At 46.0% G+C, this 18408-nt stretch overlaps 1 protein-coding gene across 1 annotated transcript in view; it reads left to right on the top strand.

The window, feature by feature from the left end:
* Positions 1–18408, top strand: part of LOC8040444 (helicase SKI2W) — a 44941-nt gene that overhangs the window by 21860 nt on the left and 4673 nt on the right. The window contains exons 14-19 of the mRNA XM_029976530.4: positions 626–1089; positions 6524–6743; positions 9300–9602; positions 11333–11481; positions 13399–13600; positions 15454–15783. Of these exons, the coding sequence (XP_029832390.2) occupies positions 626–1089; positions 6524–6743; positions 9300–9602; positions 11333–11481; positions 13399–13600; positions 15454–15783 (1668 nt within the window). The remainder of the gene's footprint in view (positions 1–625; positions 1090–6523; positions 6744–9299; positions 9603–11332; positions 11482–13398; positions 13601–15453; positions 15784–18408) is intronic.

The following is an 18408-nucleotide window of genomic DNA, read 5'->3' as shown; positions in this document are numbered from 1 at the left end:
TTCCTCTCTCTCTCAGTGATGTGATTGTTGCGCCAATTGCGCCAAACTGCGCCAAGGGACTAACCCTGCTACATCCTGCTACACTTTGCCAAAATAAGAGTAATCTGCACCAAACCTGTGCCAAAAGACCACTTTCGGTCGCTTTTCGAAACCGAAACTAAACTGCGTACCATAATTGAGCATGCGTGAGCTAGGTAGTGCAAGCGGCCGCTTGACACATAGTACCCTACATCAATGGTCCATTCGGTCTTGCATGGTTTTTCTCGCCGTCTCTCGTTTCGCGCTCTCGTCGTCTCATAAGTCTGATCTCGCATATTTTTAAAACTTTTTCAACGATAGACGTGGGCATGTGTGGATGCTCCGATCGTAGCGTACCGTGTACCAGGCCAGCCATGCCGTCATACTGTGAAACGAAACCGCGTTTTGGCATGGCAGGAGTAGCCAGGGGGGGCCCTATGGACCCCCCTGGCTACGTGCCTGCCTTCATCACTTCCGCTGATCCAGAAGGAGTCCCAGAAACATGAGGGGATGAGAACTACTGGAATAGAGCATCACTCATGTGATGCTGTATCCACATCCTTTCAACTGTGTCATGCATTCTGTCTCTTCCTTCGACTCTGAGCAGGACAGGAGTCGCTATCAGGGCCTGATCCAGCACCTGCGCAAGGCCGATCGGCTCCCCGTCATCTGCTTCACCCTGTCGCGCAAGCGCTGCGACGAGAATGCCCTCTCGCTGCGCTCCCTTGACCTCACCACGGCGGAGGAGAAGTCGGCCATCCGCCGGTTCATCCAGAGCACGGTAACCTCGCGGCTGGGGCGCGCTGACCAGCGGCTGCCCCAGCTCCGCACCCTCCGGTCGCTGCTCGAGTCCGGCTTCGGGGTGCACCACAGCGGGGTGTTGCCCATCCTCAAGGAGGCCGTGGAGATGCTCTTCCAACGCGGCCTGGTCAAGGTGCTGTTTGCCACCGAGACCTTCGCCATGGGGGTGAACATGCCGGCACGCACTGTGGTGTTCGACAGCATCCGCAAGCACGATGGCGTGTCCAACAGGGACCTGCTGCCCGCCGAGTACATCCAGATGGCCGGGAGGTAGGTTCAATGTCGTGCCATAACCAGGGTGGCCATAATTAGAGTCGCTATGTTGCCAGAGTATGGCATTTGGTAGCGTCCGTTGTTACTGTTTAATTTTAGTTTCGATTGGCGATTTTAACGCCAAAACATAATGTAAACGACTTATTTTTAGCGGGCTCAATATTTCGCGATTTAGGTCAAAGCTGAAGTTTTGGAATAATTTGCAGGCTCTAATTTTCGCGACGCGGTGGGATCTCAATATAGACCTTTGCAAAAAGAGCTCTCTGGCCGCCATCATTTTGCGAAACGAGCGACCCCTATCAGCCAGAAATTTCTGCCACCCGCCTGAGCTGTGGAGACCCGGTCAGCGTGACTCCCCACCTGCATTGTGCATTCGAAGTTCACCGGATTTTCTTGAAAGTTTTAGTTGATTTGCCTGTTTAGGATACTTACCGTTTGTGTGTTATCTTCTACTGTAAGAACCAGGGAATACCAGGGCGCATAACCTGCTCGGCCTTCGGAGGAAACGAACGAAGAGAGCGAACATCAGGCAGCCCGCGACGCAGGCAGTTCGACGTTCTTGGAGGATTATTTCCGTTGAGATAATGTCCAAAAACCTTCCCGGCTATGTTCCGGGTCTTTGCGAAAAATAGACACGTTCGTTCATTTGCTTTGAAGCTGTGCAAAAAAGCGACTCTCTTCTACATGTGCCCCAAAACACGCCGGATTCCGTCCGATCGTCGTGAAGTGGCTATCGTCGACACAGCATATTGAATATGCTGTGTTATTGGAGACCTTTCTCAAATCCTGTTTAAATAATGCGGCACCGTGGGGTACGTACAATATACGTTGTTCAATTGATGAGACTCATTGAATTTCGTGTTGTGAGCGGGGATATTCGTGTAGTTCGGCTATCCTGTGTGATCAAATATTTTCGAAGGTTAAGACCTTTGTAAATTGACATGGCTGAGTGTTTGGTACCGTAAAAAGATCAACATAGTATAAAACAAACATTCCAGTTGCAGTTGTTCTGTTGCGTAAGGACTCGCCAAAACGGCTTTCATTTTTTTTTTTGCTCCCTAAAATAGTATGATAGATTCTTAAAAACCCTTAAAATTCTATTCGCCATAGAACACAAAAAAAAAAAAAAATAGAACGCGGCATATTAGCCTCCACCAGCGTCCAGAAGTGCGCCTACGCAGGCTGCCACAGCTTACAGTCTAAGAAACCCACAGCCCAGCGCGGTCGGTCAACACTGACGCACCCTCTCGAAACCAAGGACGTGTGCTGTAAATCACTTCGTTCGAGACTGCCGCTGGAAAGGTCTATAGATTCCAATGTGTTTACATTTTACCAGAATTGTTTGCGGGACCTGTTTTTCGCGAATTGTAGGCCATTCGCGAAATCCGTGAAAATTAGGTCCTCGCGAAAATTAAGTTGTTTACAGTATACGGTGGAAGGAGTTTCAGGGCTGTCAACCCCAGTCTCCTAAGCGGACGCGCCGCAAATTATCACCAAAGTTGGGACACACCCTGGTCGGGACGTGCTATTTGAAATCACCTGTGAGACATGGTTGTTTAAAAAAATATTAATTGTGCCGCAAAGCCTTGTAAACTAAAATTTTATAAAAATGTCACGCTCCTGTAATTCTGTACTAATCTCCAATAAAAGTTCCTACAAAAAGAGCTTTTTCTGTTTGTTTTGACGAAAAAGCATGCTTTCTAAACGCTCATGGTGACCACAGAAAAAGAAAAAAAGATTGAGCCGCCATTTTGGCACTTCGAGCCTGAAGACATTCAGTGACTCAAACCGTAATCTACAACATAAAAAACGGGACATTGGAGGGGGGGGGGGGGGAAGGAAGGAGGAGAGGAGAGATAGCCCACCTAAAATTGAGTGCAAATTGGGTGAAAATAGATGGGTTACCTTCAAAGTGTAATAAAAAAATGTACAAAAAAAAAAATGCTATTTTTAGTTTGTCACCTGCAAAACTTGCTATCACAGCGAGGGGCAATGAACCAAAGACGACTATCCTTCCCATTCAGCAACATTCACTTACCTCCCTCTGTAGTTAACTAACACCATTTCTAGCGAGGTAACCATGGGTCTGGGTACTGCAATTACTAAAAATAAACTATCTTTACCACTGTGCAAAAAAAAAAAAAAAAAAAAGGAACTCCTTAGCAAATTATGTTAAAAGTAGGAATGGGCTATATTTCAGGGGTGGGGCATGTCTTGGGATATTGCGATATTCAGTTCGCTGTACGGTATTCAGTTCGCCAACCGTTGCCAATTTCTTTGAAAAAAAATGTGGTTGTTTGCTAACTTCGAAATACTTTCTTGCCTGAATATTTTTATAGAAAAAACGTTTGATCGCACGAGCACTTCCTCAAATTTTTTGCAATGAAACCGAACTAGATATAAATTAAAAATCTCTGAAAAATCTAGTTGATTAAAATAGGATAGATCAATTACTTTTACATACTCTGCTGAAATTGTTCTTTCGTGTGATGCCAGGGTTCACATTAAGTAACGGCTTTTTGTGTGTGTTTTTCTGGAGTAAACGAGCAGAAAGCGAGACATGTTCAGCATCAGAAAGCACTGTTGACCGTGAAAACATTTTAAAACCTTGTCTGGGCTAACCTATTGCTGTATTTTATTCTTTAAAATATTTGAGAACAATAAAGCAAACAAGTTTCCCAAAAGCAAATCTTAAAGGTGCCCAAAACTCACTTCTGCTGAATGTTCCGACCCACATTAAGCATCAAGGCCCTCCCGATAAAGATATATGGGATAGCTGATTATGTACATCAGCTTGTTACCTTGTAGCTAAGCCAGACTATCAAAATAAAACTTCTTTTTAAGCGAGAAAGAAAAATGTTTAATTAAGTTGAGCATGGGCATAATTAATTTTTCCGGTACCGTACTTGTGCCTTCATTTCACAGCACGCACGCGCTGCTGGTAATTTCGGATCAGATCGGTTCTGCACTATTTTAATAAAATTTGATGAATGAAAATGGTTAATTGCGTGAAATAGTTAATAGCGTGGTGATTATGAACGTTACTATTATTGCTCTTTTTAGGCCCATTGTGTATTATATTTTGATAGAAACGTCAAATTGTTAAGTGTAGAAGACATTAAGCGTATACAGCAATTATTCTTTGAGAAAACGCCGTCTGATGGCACCCCGTGGTGTCTGCTCCAACAAGTGGGGGCCCGTCCGGCTTTCTCGTGTGGCGCCAGCGGCTCTTGAGAGCAGCGCGAAACTCCTTTGGGCCTTAAGCGCTTCGAGTTTGGGCCATATACTGCATGTACCTTGAACTGCCTGTTTGTGAAAAAAGTAGTAGCAAAAATCAAGGCATGTGGCATGTCTCGAATTACCAGTAGCATAAGTATGTTGTGCAAAAACCAATTAATGCCAATGCTCAACATAAAAAAAAAAAAAAAAAATTCTCACTTAGAACAAAATTTTCTTTGATGAAGTTTTTTTAGTTAGAAGGTAACAAGGTAATGTGTCGAGCGAGCGGTCCCACATATTCTTATCGGGAGTGCCTCGATGCTTAATTTGGGTCTGAATCTTCAGAAAAGGTTAGCATTGGTAAAATTTGAGATTTATTTTTAGGAAACCTGTTTGCATTGTCATTCTCGAATAATTTTAAGCATAAAATGTATCAGCAGTCAAGATTTTTAAATATATTCTAGGTCAACAGCGCTTTCTGTTTTAAATGCTGAACATGTTTCGTTTTCTGCTTGTTTACTCCAGTAAGACTAATACAAGAAACTGGTACATCAGGTGATGCGCGAGGGAATATTATGTGGCCCCGGCACGCTGCACACATACGCACACACACACACGTACACACACTCTCTCTCTTTCGTTCTTAATGCCACAAGAATTATTGTTGGTCAAGCCTAGTGTAATTGGACGTATTGGCTTTGAAGCGGCCTACCAGGAGATCAGTTTCTTTTCCATTAGCAATTATTGTGCAGTTGATGCTACAAGCGCGAGCTCCAGGCTTTCAGCCTCCCTGCCAAGCATGCCCGCTCGTGCGGTGCAAGTACTGTTCAAGGCCACATGCTCGTGCTCGTAGCATCAGCTGTGTCTGGACTTAAGCTGGAACGAAGTATAGCATACTTTTCGTTCGGAATCGCAGTTACTACCATTGTCAATATCAACAGTTTTTGTCGCACTCAAGGGCTCGCTATGAGGATTCTGACCAAGCAACTAGTCAGAAGTTTAGTGAAATTTTTATAAGTTCACGTTGTGAAGAGAAATTGGACGGTAACACTCGGTGGTTTTCATTTTGTCTCGGTCATTGGACTTTGGAATCAGAACTGTGAGGCTCTGCAAGAAAGCTGGAGACAGAACCTGCAGCTTCAGGAGCCACACAAAATTGAGCCTGCAGCACTGAGCATAACGGTTCACTTTGCGTTTTATCTGTTATTTTCGTGAGCAGATCGCCTTCCACTCACTCCGGTGCCCCCCCCCCCCCTTCCTCCCCCCAGATTTTTATGCGGCCCTCTCTGTCTTTGCTTTGCGACAATTTGACCTGTAACAGTACATATCATGTAACACGGGGTTTGGCGACCCTTTTTAAGGGTCGCCAAACCCTGTGTTATATGATATGTACTCCGGCATCACACAAAAGAACAATCCCAGTGGTGTATTTAAAAGTAATTGAGCTATCCTATATTAATCATTTAAAATTTTAAGAGATTTCTAACTTATACCTATAGATTGGGTTCATTGCAAAAGTTTCAGAAAGCGCTCACGCGATCAAGATATTTTTTTTTTCTAAAAAAATATTTTGGCAAAAGTTTATATAAAATTTAGCAGACAACAATCGGCAAAAGTTCATTTAGAATCTAGCAGACAATTACATTTTGCAATGAACGACCCATAAGCTACCCCACCGTCTCAAAACTTTGCTCGAATTCGTGCAGATTAGAGTCGTGATAAATGTGCTCTTCAAAAAGGTAGGGGTGAAGAGGAGACAAAGCTTTTAGGCACGAGGTTTTTAAACTGTTATTCAAGACCATCTTACTTTGCCTGATCGTGTCTGCACCTCCGTATAATCATAGCACAAGTTTATGCATTGCTTTGCGAGTGATCTGAAGAAAACGTTTGACTTTGTTCAACAATGTTTAAAGTTGCAAGCTGCCTCATTGTAAGAATACCGATGGGGGATGAAGATGGTATAGTTCTTCTTGCCATTTCACCCCTTTAAACAACTTGAAAGGTTGCAATTCTTTGGCATTAATAATATTGAAATGCTTCCCACGTCCACTTCCACTTTTGGGACGGCTTCGCTCGTAAGATGCAACCAACTGGCAGCGCACATTGAAAGTGTGTAGATGCTAATTCATGCGCCTTCGAATTCTGTACATACTCAACTAGTGCCACCATTTAGCTTGCCTCCGACAACCTAGCAACAACCTTTTGTTGGTAGGGCCGGCCGTCGCGGCAAGGACAAGACGGGCACAGTGCTGATCATGTGCAAGGCGGAGGTACCGGAGTCCTCTCAGCTGCAGGCCATGATGCTGGGGCGCCCCACTGAGCTCCAGTCCCGCTTCCGCATCACCTACTCCATGATCCTGAACCTCAAGGCCCAGGCACACAAGCGTGTCGAGGACATGATGAGGGACTCGTTCCGGGAGAACTCCAACCAGGTGAGTAAAAGGGGGAAGGACGCTGGGGACAGTGCCCATGGATGCAATGGGAGTCATTGCTTTTATAAGGTACTTAAGGGAGCACAAACCTCTCCCCCCAAAAACTTTTTTTTTAGTACTTAGATAAGATGCATTTGTCAAGAAATACACCCTTCCCCCCCCCCCCCCCCCCCCCCCCAAAACATTAATTATTGCTTTGGTGGTCACCGACAAAACTTTTTACCTTCAAAACGACCAGTATAAAAGGCAGAAACGCAGAGCTCAGAAGTAGTGGTCGGGATAGTGTGCTGTTGTATTGATGCTTTTATGTGCTGTGTATGTGTATGCGCTAAATGTTTATGTTCAGCTGATGCTAGTGGTATGCGTAATGTATCTATATGTGTGTATAATAAAGGTGAGCGTAATGGTGGCATGGAGCAAATAAAAATATTTTTGTAGCACATGAATTGGGCAGTACTTAGCACCACCTAGCCTAACTACTTGCAGTTACTTTGCTTGACCCTGCCATTTGGTAGCAAGTGATTTAACCTTCTTTCACCCTTCACTATAATTTCTGGTTACCATGCAACAGCAAGCTAAGTAGACTCCTTCATATTTGTTCTTTTTAAGAGCGGCTTTTGGTTTTGCGAATGGTTTACCACTCCTGTGTGATGTGCGCTTGACGAAGGAATTGTGGCTCGAGAAATAGCAAAGGTAAGACGTAAAGTGTGCAAAGTACCGTATTTACTCGTGTAATTGCCACACTCTTTATGAACAAGGTCCTTGCTTCTACTTTCCCGCAAAGCACATATACAGTCAATCATCGCGTTGCGCATAATTAACAGCAAATAATTAGATTGAGAACACGATTCTCCATGCAAATGCAATCTTCACAGATGATATCTTCGCTCGAAGACGTTATCTCTGTCCTGTAAACTGCTGGAGTCATGTTGTCGATCGCGGTGATTAGCAATCCGCGTGCTCCGGGCAAAAGTGAACCCTCAGGTTTTTTTCATAAACTGTGTGGCTATTACTCGAGTAAATACGGTAACTGGGTACCGGTTGTCTCCGTTTAACATTGCAGTGCTGACGATGAGAAGACTGAGTGACTGCTTTCGAAACACATGTTTCTTTACCTGCGGGGGGAGGCTGGCTTCGGAAATAAATACAGGTCGCAGAAAGCTCGTGTTTATGCTTTTATTTGCTGCTACTCTCGCCTTGTGCAAGTGACATAGCGTTCTTGTTAAGCCTTATTGAGCTCGATTTGCTCGATTCGGGGCTGCCATAATGAGATGCAGGTGATGGAGGAACTTTGCTCTCCTGCTTTCAGGACGAAAGTTTCTCCCTTTCTAAAAGAACATAGGTTACAAGAGCGTGCCTTTTCTTAGGGAGGACTATAGTGACCCTTTTTTCTAAGAGCGCGTGTCACGGGAAAAGATACCGCAGGTTGCGTACGCAGCAGACTCGTGTTTCATGGTGCGAAGGACCCGCGGAAACTCTCCGAGAACTCACATCTCACAGGAACGAATACCGCAAATTGCGGGCGCAGCAGATTCGCGTTTCACGGTGCAACATACACGTGGGAACAACTCGCATGTTACGGGAGCCGATATCGCGCGCACATGTCGAGGACAAATACACGGGAATACGCTGTGAACGCTTGTCGGACGTGCCTGTACAGCAAATTGCGCAATTGATGCGATTCCCATCGGACATTGCGTTATGTCCAACGGAATTCGGGGGGTGGGCAATGTTTTGGAATTTCTATGTTGCAGATATTTAGCCAGAAAAAACGTTCAGCCTTTCCACTCTCGTGAAGCAGGAAGACCAGCGGAGCTGTACTCGATACACTGTGTGCTTCTTCGTCGTCGTCATCTGTTTTTTGTGTTGTTTCCTACGATGAATTCCCACCAACGCGCCCAACTATCCGTTCTTCTATTATAGCTGGAAAGGTTGGCGCCATCTACGAGCGACGGCGGAAACCATACTCGTTGTGTGCTTGCCGCCATCGCTTATAGATGGCTGTAGCTGTCCAGGTAGGTTTGTGTCGACATACTGGACACGATCCTGGGGAACCTAGCCCTTAACAGCTCCACTGTAAAAAACGGGATGGGCAATCTCTCGGAACTTTACGGCAGGTTGAGGCCCCAGATCAGCCCATTTCACCACACTAAGTATAATTTGGACAGCAATCTTAAAAACTGGCACTGAACTCCCAAAACACCTTCTTTTTATGTGCATGACACACATGTGACCAAATAAATTTACCTAAACAAAAGGAAAATTTATGGCTATATTTACATCTCGAGACTTATTTTGAGTGAGGAGCAATTCTGCCACATGCTCCTATCTTTTGGCTCATTGACCCAAAATACATGGCAGTAGGATATTTCGGAGTGCTAAATGTAGCTCTAAAAATATTTTTTTTTGGAGATAGGCTTATTTTCTGAAATACTCACTATTTAAAAACAGTAGAAAAAAAAACTGTTTTTTGGGAGTTTGTGTTTCCTTAAACAGTGAAGCAAAAAAAATTGTTTACCAGTGCCATCCATCCTCATCTTCTCTTTTCGCACGCAGAGCCAGAGCACGAGTCTTGTGAAGCGCAGCAGTGCCCTGGAGCAGGAACTAAGCTCGCTCCCATCCGCGGACTGCCCCCGTTGCTCGGAGCTGCCGCTGGGCCTGCTTGCCGAGCAGGAGTGGGCACGCTCAGCCCTCTGGGAGCACCTGCTGGCCCTGCCCCAGGCCTCCAAGGTCATGGCCGCGGGTAGGCTGGTCCTCGTCAGGCAGGCAGGGGAGAGCAAGGCCAACTTGCTGGGAGCCCTCTCCTCCACAGCACCCAGGGAAAAGAGGCTGTCCCTGTGGGCTCTCGTCGATGCCAAGGTGGGCCAGCGGCGGTGTTGCCAACGACTGTGTCGCGATACCGAGTCTGCTGAAGCAGTATTTTCGTAGAGCCAATGGTTTTTTTAAGGTAGAATATAGCAGGGTGAGGTGGCTTAAAGGCCGACCTACAGAATCCTTTTCTGCCGAGAAAAAAACCAGTTCCCAGTTTCCTTCTCTCCATTCCTTCTGGCACTCCTTCCTTCCCCACAGGAGCGGCTCCCTGGGCTACGTCCCGCAGGAAGGAGTAGTGTCTCCCTTTTTTTCTAATGGAAAGGAGGAATTGAAGGAGAGTTTCTCCTTTCTGGTTGCTCGGACTTTAGCAAAGACTCGACGGGGGGAAGTACAGTATTTTCCAAACTATGGTCCGCCGCTTAAAAGTTGGAATTTTACGTAGTGTGGACCATCTACGGGTGTGAATTCTACAAGGAGGCGTTTTTTCTAGATTGTTCGTTATGAGGGGGGGGGGGGGGGGGGGGGGGAAGATGTGACGGATTTGTAAATGACAGAGTGTGTTGATGAGAGTTTATGTACCATACATGCCTCTCTGCGAGCGAATAAAGTAGGCATTTGTTAATATGCACTGCATACCTGAATTTTTGATGTGCTGGCAATGTGCCGGGTGTGGAGTCTGCGCCAGGTGCGAGCATGCAATAGGTGCAGACTATCTGAGAAAAACCTTGTTTTTTTATAGCCGAAATTTTACTCTGCAGACTATTCTCTGGGCATGAACCATAGTGCGGAAAACACGCTACAATGCCAGCATACCAGCATCTGCATTTGAAAAATGAAAGACATTTACAATTCTCTGTAATGCCGAATTGGAGCGCAGCTCCTGACGAGGAGGAGGGGAGAAAGGGTGGGGAGGGTATGCCCCCTCCCCCTCCATACCCCTCTCCCCTCGTGCTCCGCTCCCATTTAGTGCTAAATTTCCCGTTAAATGTAGAGAAAATTTTCCCACTAAATTAGCAGAAAAAATTCGCCGCTAAATGTAGCGGGGAAATTTTTCTGGTGAATTTTTTCTGCTAAATTTAGCGGGGAATTTTTTCCGCTAAATTTAGTGGGAAAGTTTTCTGCTAGATTTAGTGGGGAAATATTCCCGCTAAATTTACCAGGGAACTTTTTCTCTAAATTTAGCAAGGAATTTTTTTCAGCTAAATTTAGCAGGAAAATTGTTGCACTAAATTGAGCGGGGAAATATTTCGGCTAAATTTAGCAAGGAATTTTTTTCGCTAAATTTACCATGGGAATTTGTTCCACTAAATTTAGCGGGAAAATATTTCCGATAAATTCAGCGGGGAACTTTTTCCGCTAAATTTAGCGGGGAAATTTTCCCATAATGCAGCGCGTGGTTACGCCTGCTTGCATTATTTTCATAATGCAATGCGCGCAGTTACGCTGACTGCAACGCCGACACTGACACCACTCAAGCCGGAAACGGGCGCCTAAGAGCTGCGCTTCAAAATGGCACATAATTGTGTTCATGAGATTGTTTTCCTTGCCTTTCTGAGTGTATCTGGCTGCAAGTTTGCATTTTGGCCCTGTCTGGATGTTTCTTTTGCATTTCTTAAAGATACATTTATATCATATTGTAAACACTTCTGATGAGGTTTCACGAGGTACCACTGCAGTAAAGTAAAACTCTTGTACAGTATATCATATGCTTTTGAACTTAAAGTCACAATTGATAAAATTGGAGGACAGTAATAGAGCCTTCCCCCGTGGTCTTTCAGCCCAGCGTCAAGGAGCACCTCCCCTGGCCCCTAAGCAAGAAGGTCTTGATTCCGGAAGGGACACTGGCAGTCCAGCAGCTGACCGTGCCCTTTGCAGATGTGCTGTGCATTGTTTCGCACACCATCAAGTTGGACCCCAAGAGGCTGGCGTGAGTCGGGCTCTCTTAGGGGGGGCCAGCTTAGACAACAACTATGGGGATATTGCACATATGATAGTGGGCTCAGGGAACAGGAACAAGCGAGTGCCAATTGGTTGGCACATTGATGATACATCACAACACAAACTGAAAACAGGCACAAGAGACCGTTTTTGTTTGGTCATTTAACAACAGTATCAATTGTCGCACCAGGCTTTAGTTTCTATCACTGGACGACAGAAACAAATGTCTAAATAATGCTTTGGTTTTTTTTTTTTTTTATGCACATATTATTGGTATACACGAACTCAATTCTGTGACGTCACGGCGCGGTGGTGGCGCGTCGGTCGTGCTTCCGGTCTGGGGCTGTGGGCAGAAGCCCCCATGCCAGACGTGTATTCCTGCGTTGTTTTGAAAGGAACCAGACAAAAGCCTGCCTTCTCGTCAAAACACCGCGACTGGGGCCGTACCAAAAGTGTCGAGAAAGGTGTGAAGGTCAGTTTTCACGTGCTCGCTTCTTCTGAGAATCTGGATATGTGCCGTGAAAAGGGAAAAGCAGACGCCGTCGGACAACGATTGCTTGGGCGGGAAGCACTTTGGGTTGAATTCACGGATACTTGTGGTCATGAGACTTATTTTTTTTTGTTCCAACATGAACGCCAGAAAACTGTCAAGTTGTGCGGACCACCTGCGGACTACGTTCAGTGCGTCTTCAAGTTCAAACGGCCGCCTGATCGTTCGAACCGTCGTCTGCACTTTCAAACATTTCTGCTTGTCGTCTGTTCTTTTAGACGACGCCGGCCCGTAGACCAAATGTTGGCCCGGTACTTGCGATAAGAACTAAGTGCAGGCCTCAAAAGACTTAAATTTGAAGGTTGGTAAGCAGGTGCGATGTAAGCTGTAGATACAAAAAGAATGTGATCATTGTTACCAGTGACCATCACCGACTTTTCAATTCAATTCAATTCAATGTTTATTTACCATTTTTTACAATGGCGGGGGCTGGGAAAAAAAGCTGTATGGACAGCTTGACGAGTTCCCAGCACCACAAAAGTTTCAGCAGCAGCGGCAATGCGAGTGTTATCCCTAATTCACTTGGTCCGATTCTGCTTGCGATTTTCAGTATCGACGTAGACTATCTCAGCTACAGTTCACGCTCTTGCAGCCCGAGCGGCGTCGCGACTGAAAATTGCGAGTGAAATCGCATCATGCGAATGAGGCTTTAGCGTACATACTGCGGTGTCCACGTGGAATGAATCGCCACATGTCACATTATTCACGCGAAGTTTTGCGGTGTAACGAGCCTCGGTAATTTTGCTGATGAGTAGTCATACATTGCCAGGAAGACGTAGAATCAACAATTCGAACGCGAAAAAGGGCAGGGGTACTCACACCAACGCCGGCGACATCACATTCCAATGGTTTGTTTATGGGCGACGGCGAGCTTCTTGCCCACACCCCCATCGCGCATGCACGGCGCCGGTGGCGTTCGCTAGGGGCGCTCCGGTTTGTTTGTAAACATGAGTTGGGGTATATATGGTGATTTGTTGCAATCTGGGTGTTTGTTGTTGCAAAGGTCTGCATTGAATGACTATGTTACAATTTGGTACTTGACATCAAGTCATCTCCAGAAGGATGATTGGTAAGTAGCCAATGCTACAAGCGTGTGAGCAGGAGATTGTTGCTTTGAAACATTCTTCCACAGAACGCGCTTTTCAGCTAGAAAAGTAAGGGTGAACAGAGTATAGAGGGAAAGTTGAGAAGAGATGTATGATCAAGAGGAGAAAATCGGCAGCAGTGTCTGTCTGAGCACGATTATCTCACCGAGTTGCTACTAGAACTAGGCCATGGGGAGCTAGTTGCTTTTCACAATGGCGGCTTATCTTTTTGGGTGGGCATTGTGGCAGCTTTCTCTTTCTCGTGCCCCAGGCACCCACAGGGCAAGACGCTGCTTGGGCAGGAGTTACTGGAGGTGGTGGAGGCACACCCCAAGGGTCTGCCCGCCATCAACGTCACCAAGGACATGCGCATCCAAGCCATGGACTCAGTCGATTTGGTGCAGCGCTGTCAGATGCTGGAGGAAAAGCTGCTTTCCAGTGACTGTCTGGGCTGCCCACTCTTTGAGACACACGTGAGACTTGCTCTGTGAAATGTCGATTTTCCTGTAGTTGTCGCCACATTACTGTGGCACATCATGCTTCTCTAGCGAGTGAGTTGGACTCGGTGTTACCATATGCACATGGGTTAAGAAGCTGGGGCTGAATGTCCAAGCTGAATATCCCAAGTCATTGTGCACCTCACTTTTTGGGGAAATATTGACTTCCAGAAAATTGTTGAGTGAATACCCACCCCTACGAATACCCCAACGCAGACTTCGCTATCCGCGAACATTCATCCTACCCGAATGACGCGGCCTAGGACCTTACGGTTGGAGGACGTCCGTGACAAAGTCAAATGAAGGAGGGAGAAACACTTAACCTTGTTTACTCATTTGCTCCATGATTTCCGCGACCTCGAAGTCGGAGTTCATCCGTGCGAAAGGAAACACCAGAGATAACAAATTAAAACTTTTGCTTACAAAAAAATTTGCTAAAACAATGTAAAAAAAAATTGAGAAGGATAACACAAGTAATTCATTATTCAGGGATCGCGAGGTCAGCGAACGCCTTCATTCCGGGATGGTAACCACAAAGTTTAAGGTCAAAGATGTAACGTCAAAGTCCGTCTCCATGGAAATAAGGTCACCACGAACCCGCACCTTCTCCCGGAATGTTGCGGCTGCGGCTGGTATGTGTGCAATGTTTGAGACAAAGCCATCGGGTAAATCAAGATTTCGTGGAACGCCGCACACCGACGTTTGTAAAGCGTCCCATTTCGAGCTGCGTGTTCGTGGTGCCATCCACGCCATGCAGCAACGCCGCCTCAACTTGCGTTGATAGCATGACGCGCACGGATGCACATATGTATGCACCGAACAAGAATGTTCCATAAGAGCCTGCTCCTTGTGATCGACAAGGCACCCAACTTGGCCCGACTCCAAAGTATTTGCCAACGCGATCGCCGGTTTTCCCGCTCCCCCGCATTGCTCTTCGTCACTTTTTTCGCCCGCTCGTTCGCTCGTTGCTCCTGGTTAATTTTTTTGTATTTTCTTGTTGACTTTTTTTTTTTTTACTAACCGTGTTAGAAAAGTGCTTTTATGGAACAAACGTTCGCGCTATATGCCATTCTGGGGCAGTGTTCACCGCACGTATGCAAGCAACATTCTTTGCGATAGTAAATCATTCTTTAATTAGCGTTTCTTGCATAAAACAACGAAACTAATTCGAGTTTTGAGTTTAATGTATTTCTTGTGCAGCAGCACTAGATATGTACTAAAAAATGGGCATCTTTTTTAAGCTTTTTCTAAACTTTTTGTGCTTACCCACTAAGTCATGGCCCATCCCACCTGTTTATGAATTTCAGGGGGCAGAGGGGTGGGCAATGACTCGGGATATTACTATATGTCATTTTGTCTTTCCGATCCAAAAACATAACATACGGTCTTGTTTCTGCAAATGCATTAACTGGCTTGTCCAGGGTTTACCTTTTTGGATTGGTTTTCTATATGGTGAAGTTAGTTGCTTTTACTATAGGATAGTTTGACATCAAGTCTAAAATATACAAAGTGTGTTTTTTTCAGTTTTTTTTTTTAGTCTAGGGAACTGGCATTACGGTTGTTTTAACCCTGGAGTCAAGTTCATGGCCACGGCGGACTAAGAAGATTTAGTTAACTTCTTAAATTTTCACGTTTGGGGGGCATAACGTATTGCGAGAATTGAAGCTCAGCCTCAAAAGGATCTAGCTGTGTCGTGAAGCTTTTATTAAAAAATTTGTAGCGGGTGCTACGGGGTGAGACACCCTTGTGCACGGTTCTAACCTGAAGCTAGGTAGGGAAAGAGTAGTGACATCTTGTTAAGCTGGCTGTCTCTCTTTGCCTTGCTGCAGTTTGATCAGGGGAGGCGTCGGCAGCGTCTGACGGAAGAGCTGGCCCGCATGCGCCACCTGCTGTCCGAAGAGAGCTTGGCCTCGATGCCGGACTACCAGAACCACGTACTGGCCTTGGAGAAGCTGGGCTACCTGGAGCCTGAAGGGGCTCTGACCCTGAAGGGCAGGGTGGCCCGTGCCCTAAGCAGCCATGAGGTGATGCTGACGGAGCTACTGCTCCAAGAGTCCCTGCTCACCCTGGGGGCTCCCGAGGTGGCCGCCCTCTTCTCCTCTTTTGTCTTCGAGCAGAGGACCGAGGACGAGCTGGTCATCCCAAAGTCCATGGTGGCCGTGAGTGCACCATTCTTGCTGCCTCGTACTTGGAAGCAACTTCCCCAAAGCCTCGCAGCAGCGGCAGCTGACATTTTGCCGAGAGACTTCGCTTATTCAGAAGCTCTTCTTATCGGCTTCAACTAGCTTCACATTACTCACTTCGAACGACATAATATTTTTTGCAGGGAAATGATTCTCATTAGAGGGGCTGTGCAACGATACTGGGTAGGAATATTTCTCACTTCACAGCAGCTTACTGGCACTAGAGGGACCCAAAAATGCTCGGACGCGATGCCACTGACCAAGGAGCGTCTTCTTTGCGGTGGAATTCCAGGGATGAAGGCGGACCTTTTCTTTCAGTCTCTCCTTTGCAAAAATTGACGACAGAGCTGTGGGGACAGCGCCAACAATGCGATCCCCTGGACTGCGTCATCAAGCCTTACCGTCCTCGCGGTGACAATTTTTCAATGCAGCTCATGCACTGGACGCAAGCACTGTGTAGGCATTCGATTTTATCTTGTGACAATCAATGCCTTGACGTGCGTTCGGGTAGTGGCTCGTGCCCAATTGCTGGGATGATAGGGATAGCCGAACCTTGACAATGCGTAGAACTTGGTGCGCGCCCTGTGCTCCCCCACCTCTGGCGCATGGCTATGTTAGAGACATTGGCAGCATATTGTCACGAATGAAGGTGACCAGAAGCCGAACTGTGAACTGAAAGATAAAGGTTTAATTGGCGAGCTTGTGCCAAACAAAAAATAAGTAATGAAAGAGCGTCGAGGCAGCAGAAAAGCGGGCGGCAATTCGGCGGCACTGCAGAGCGCTAGCGTGACTCACTGGACAAGGTCGTGGGCAGCTGCTTATCTACCGTGCATCACTATCTCGAAAGTTCAACAAGGAAAGTTCGAGCGTTGCGCGCTCGGGGCGAGGATGAACTGGCACTTTTGAGAATAAGAAAGCAGGAGGAAAGTTACGTCTGGTGCGAGAATGAACGTGAATCCTCTAGAAGTCCGTGACCGAGCGTTTCTTTATCAACCCTGCGGGCGGCAATATAATCGACTACAGATCATGTGGCCCCTTATTGTGACTGCGAGTTGAGGGAGTAAACAGTGTTAGTTTTTTTCAGATTTTTCTGCAACTGCCATTGTGTGGAGAAGAGAAACAATGTGTGTTTTAAAGTTGATAAATGTCAAGGGAAAATTCTAAGCTGTATTTATTGAAAGTTCAAAAATTGTTGCATTGCCCTTTGAAAGGATAACTAGAGCAATAGAAATATGTGTCATTGTTCTGATGCAATGAGTAGATCTGCTGAATTTGAAGCACATTGCCAAAAATTCAAACTAGAACTGCGCAAATCTCATTTCAAAATTAACCTTAGAAGCTTAGAATTCCGCTAAGCATGTTCTCATCTCCTTACCAATTGGGCATCGGGACTTTGACGGTCGTGAATCGCGTCATTTGTTGTATGCTTCCCGATGCCTGCAGGAAAAAAAGTGAAAGCCGTTTACAACTCCCTGTAACACCGAGTTAGAGCGCAGCTCTTGAGGAGGAGGAGGGAAGGGTACTGGGCGGTGAAGTGACCTTGGGGGGGTCACGTGACCTTGGGGAGTCACGTGACCATGCCGATGATGTCATCAGTGAAGGTCACTGATGACGTCATCAGTGACGATGACGATGCGGACTCCGATGACGTCATCAGCGACGATGACGATGCGGATTCCCCCCCGAAGTCACGTGACACCCCCAGGTCACGTGACCTGGGGGTGGTCACGTGACTTCGGGGGGGGGGGGGGGGGGGGGGGGGGTCACGTGACCTCGGGGGGTCACGTGACTTCAGGGGGGTCACGTGACTTCAGGTGGGTCACGTGACCTTGGGGGTCACGTGACCTTGGGATGACCTTGGGGGCCACGTGACCTTGGGATGACCTTGGTTACGCCGACGCCGCTCAAGCCGGGAACGGGCCCCTAAGAGCTGCGCTCTAAAACAGGATGGTACAAATGAAGATGAGAAAAAAATAAGGCATGTCAGAAGACCCAAAGTTACATGTGACATAGTGGAGCATTTCTGTAGGGTGTGTAGGAACAATTTCTGATGGCTGTTAATCTGCTCCCTTGATAAGAAGCATTGCTGAAATTTCTTGTGTCCTCCAATGCTTGAAGCAGCCAGAAATGTTGTTTTCGGTTGTTAGGGCTCTTTAACAGCTTTTTAAATAGCCATAAACATGTATTTATTTATTTATTTAATTTAAATGCCCTCTGGACCTAAGGCATTGAGAGGGGAGTGTTTACAAACTACAGTGATGATGTAACAAAGTACAGTGACTATTAGTACAGTGAAATGGCTCCTAGTTATACAATAATAGCTATGGCATTCTTGAACTGTTAATGATGTTAAATTTTTTAAAATTTGTTTATTAATATTGTTTACCCTTTTTTCAGGGTGGTTACAGGAGTGGAAAAAAAAATTACATACCAACACATTTCACAATTTGTAAGAAATATATACTAGTACAACCACGTGGATACAAGCACATACATTTTGACATATTTTCTGAAAAATGTTTGAAATGTGACTACAAGACACACTCTGAGCACCAAACAGCTTCGTTTCTCCAGCGTTTCCTCAAAGGCAACAATATTATC

Source organism: Ixodes scapularis, unplaced genomic scaffold (genome assembly GCF_016920785.2).
Source record: "Ixodes scapularis isolate PalLabHiFi unplaced genomic scaffold, ASM1692078v2 PGA_scaffold3__209_contigs__length_174095766, whole genome shotgun sequence".
Taxonomy (NCBI): Eukaryota; Metazoa; Arthropoda; class Arachnida; order Ixodida; family Ixodidae; genus Ixodes; species Ixodes scapularis.
The sequence above is the reverse complement of the archived record's forward strand: the minus strand, read 5'-3'. Positions and strand labels throughout refer to the sequence as shown.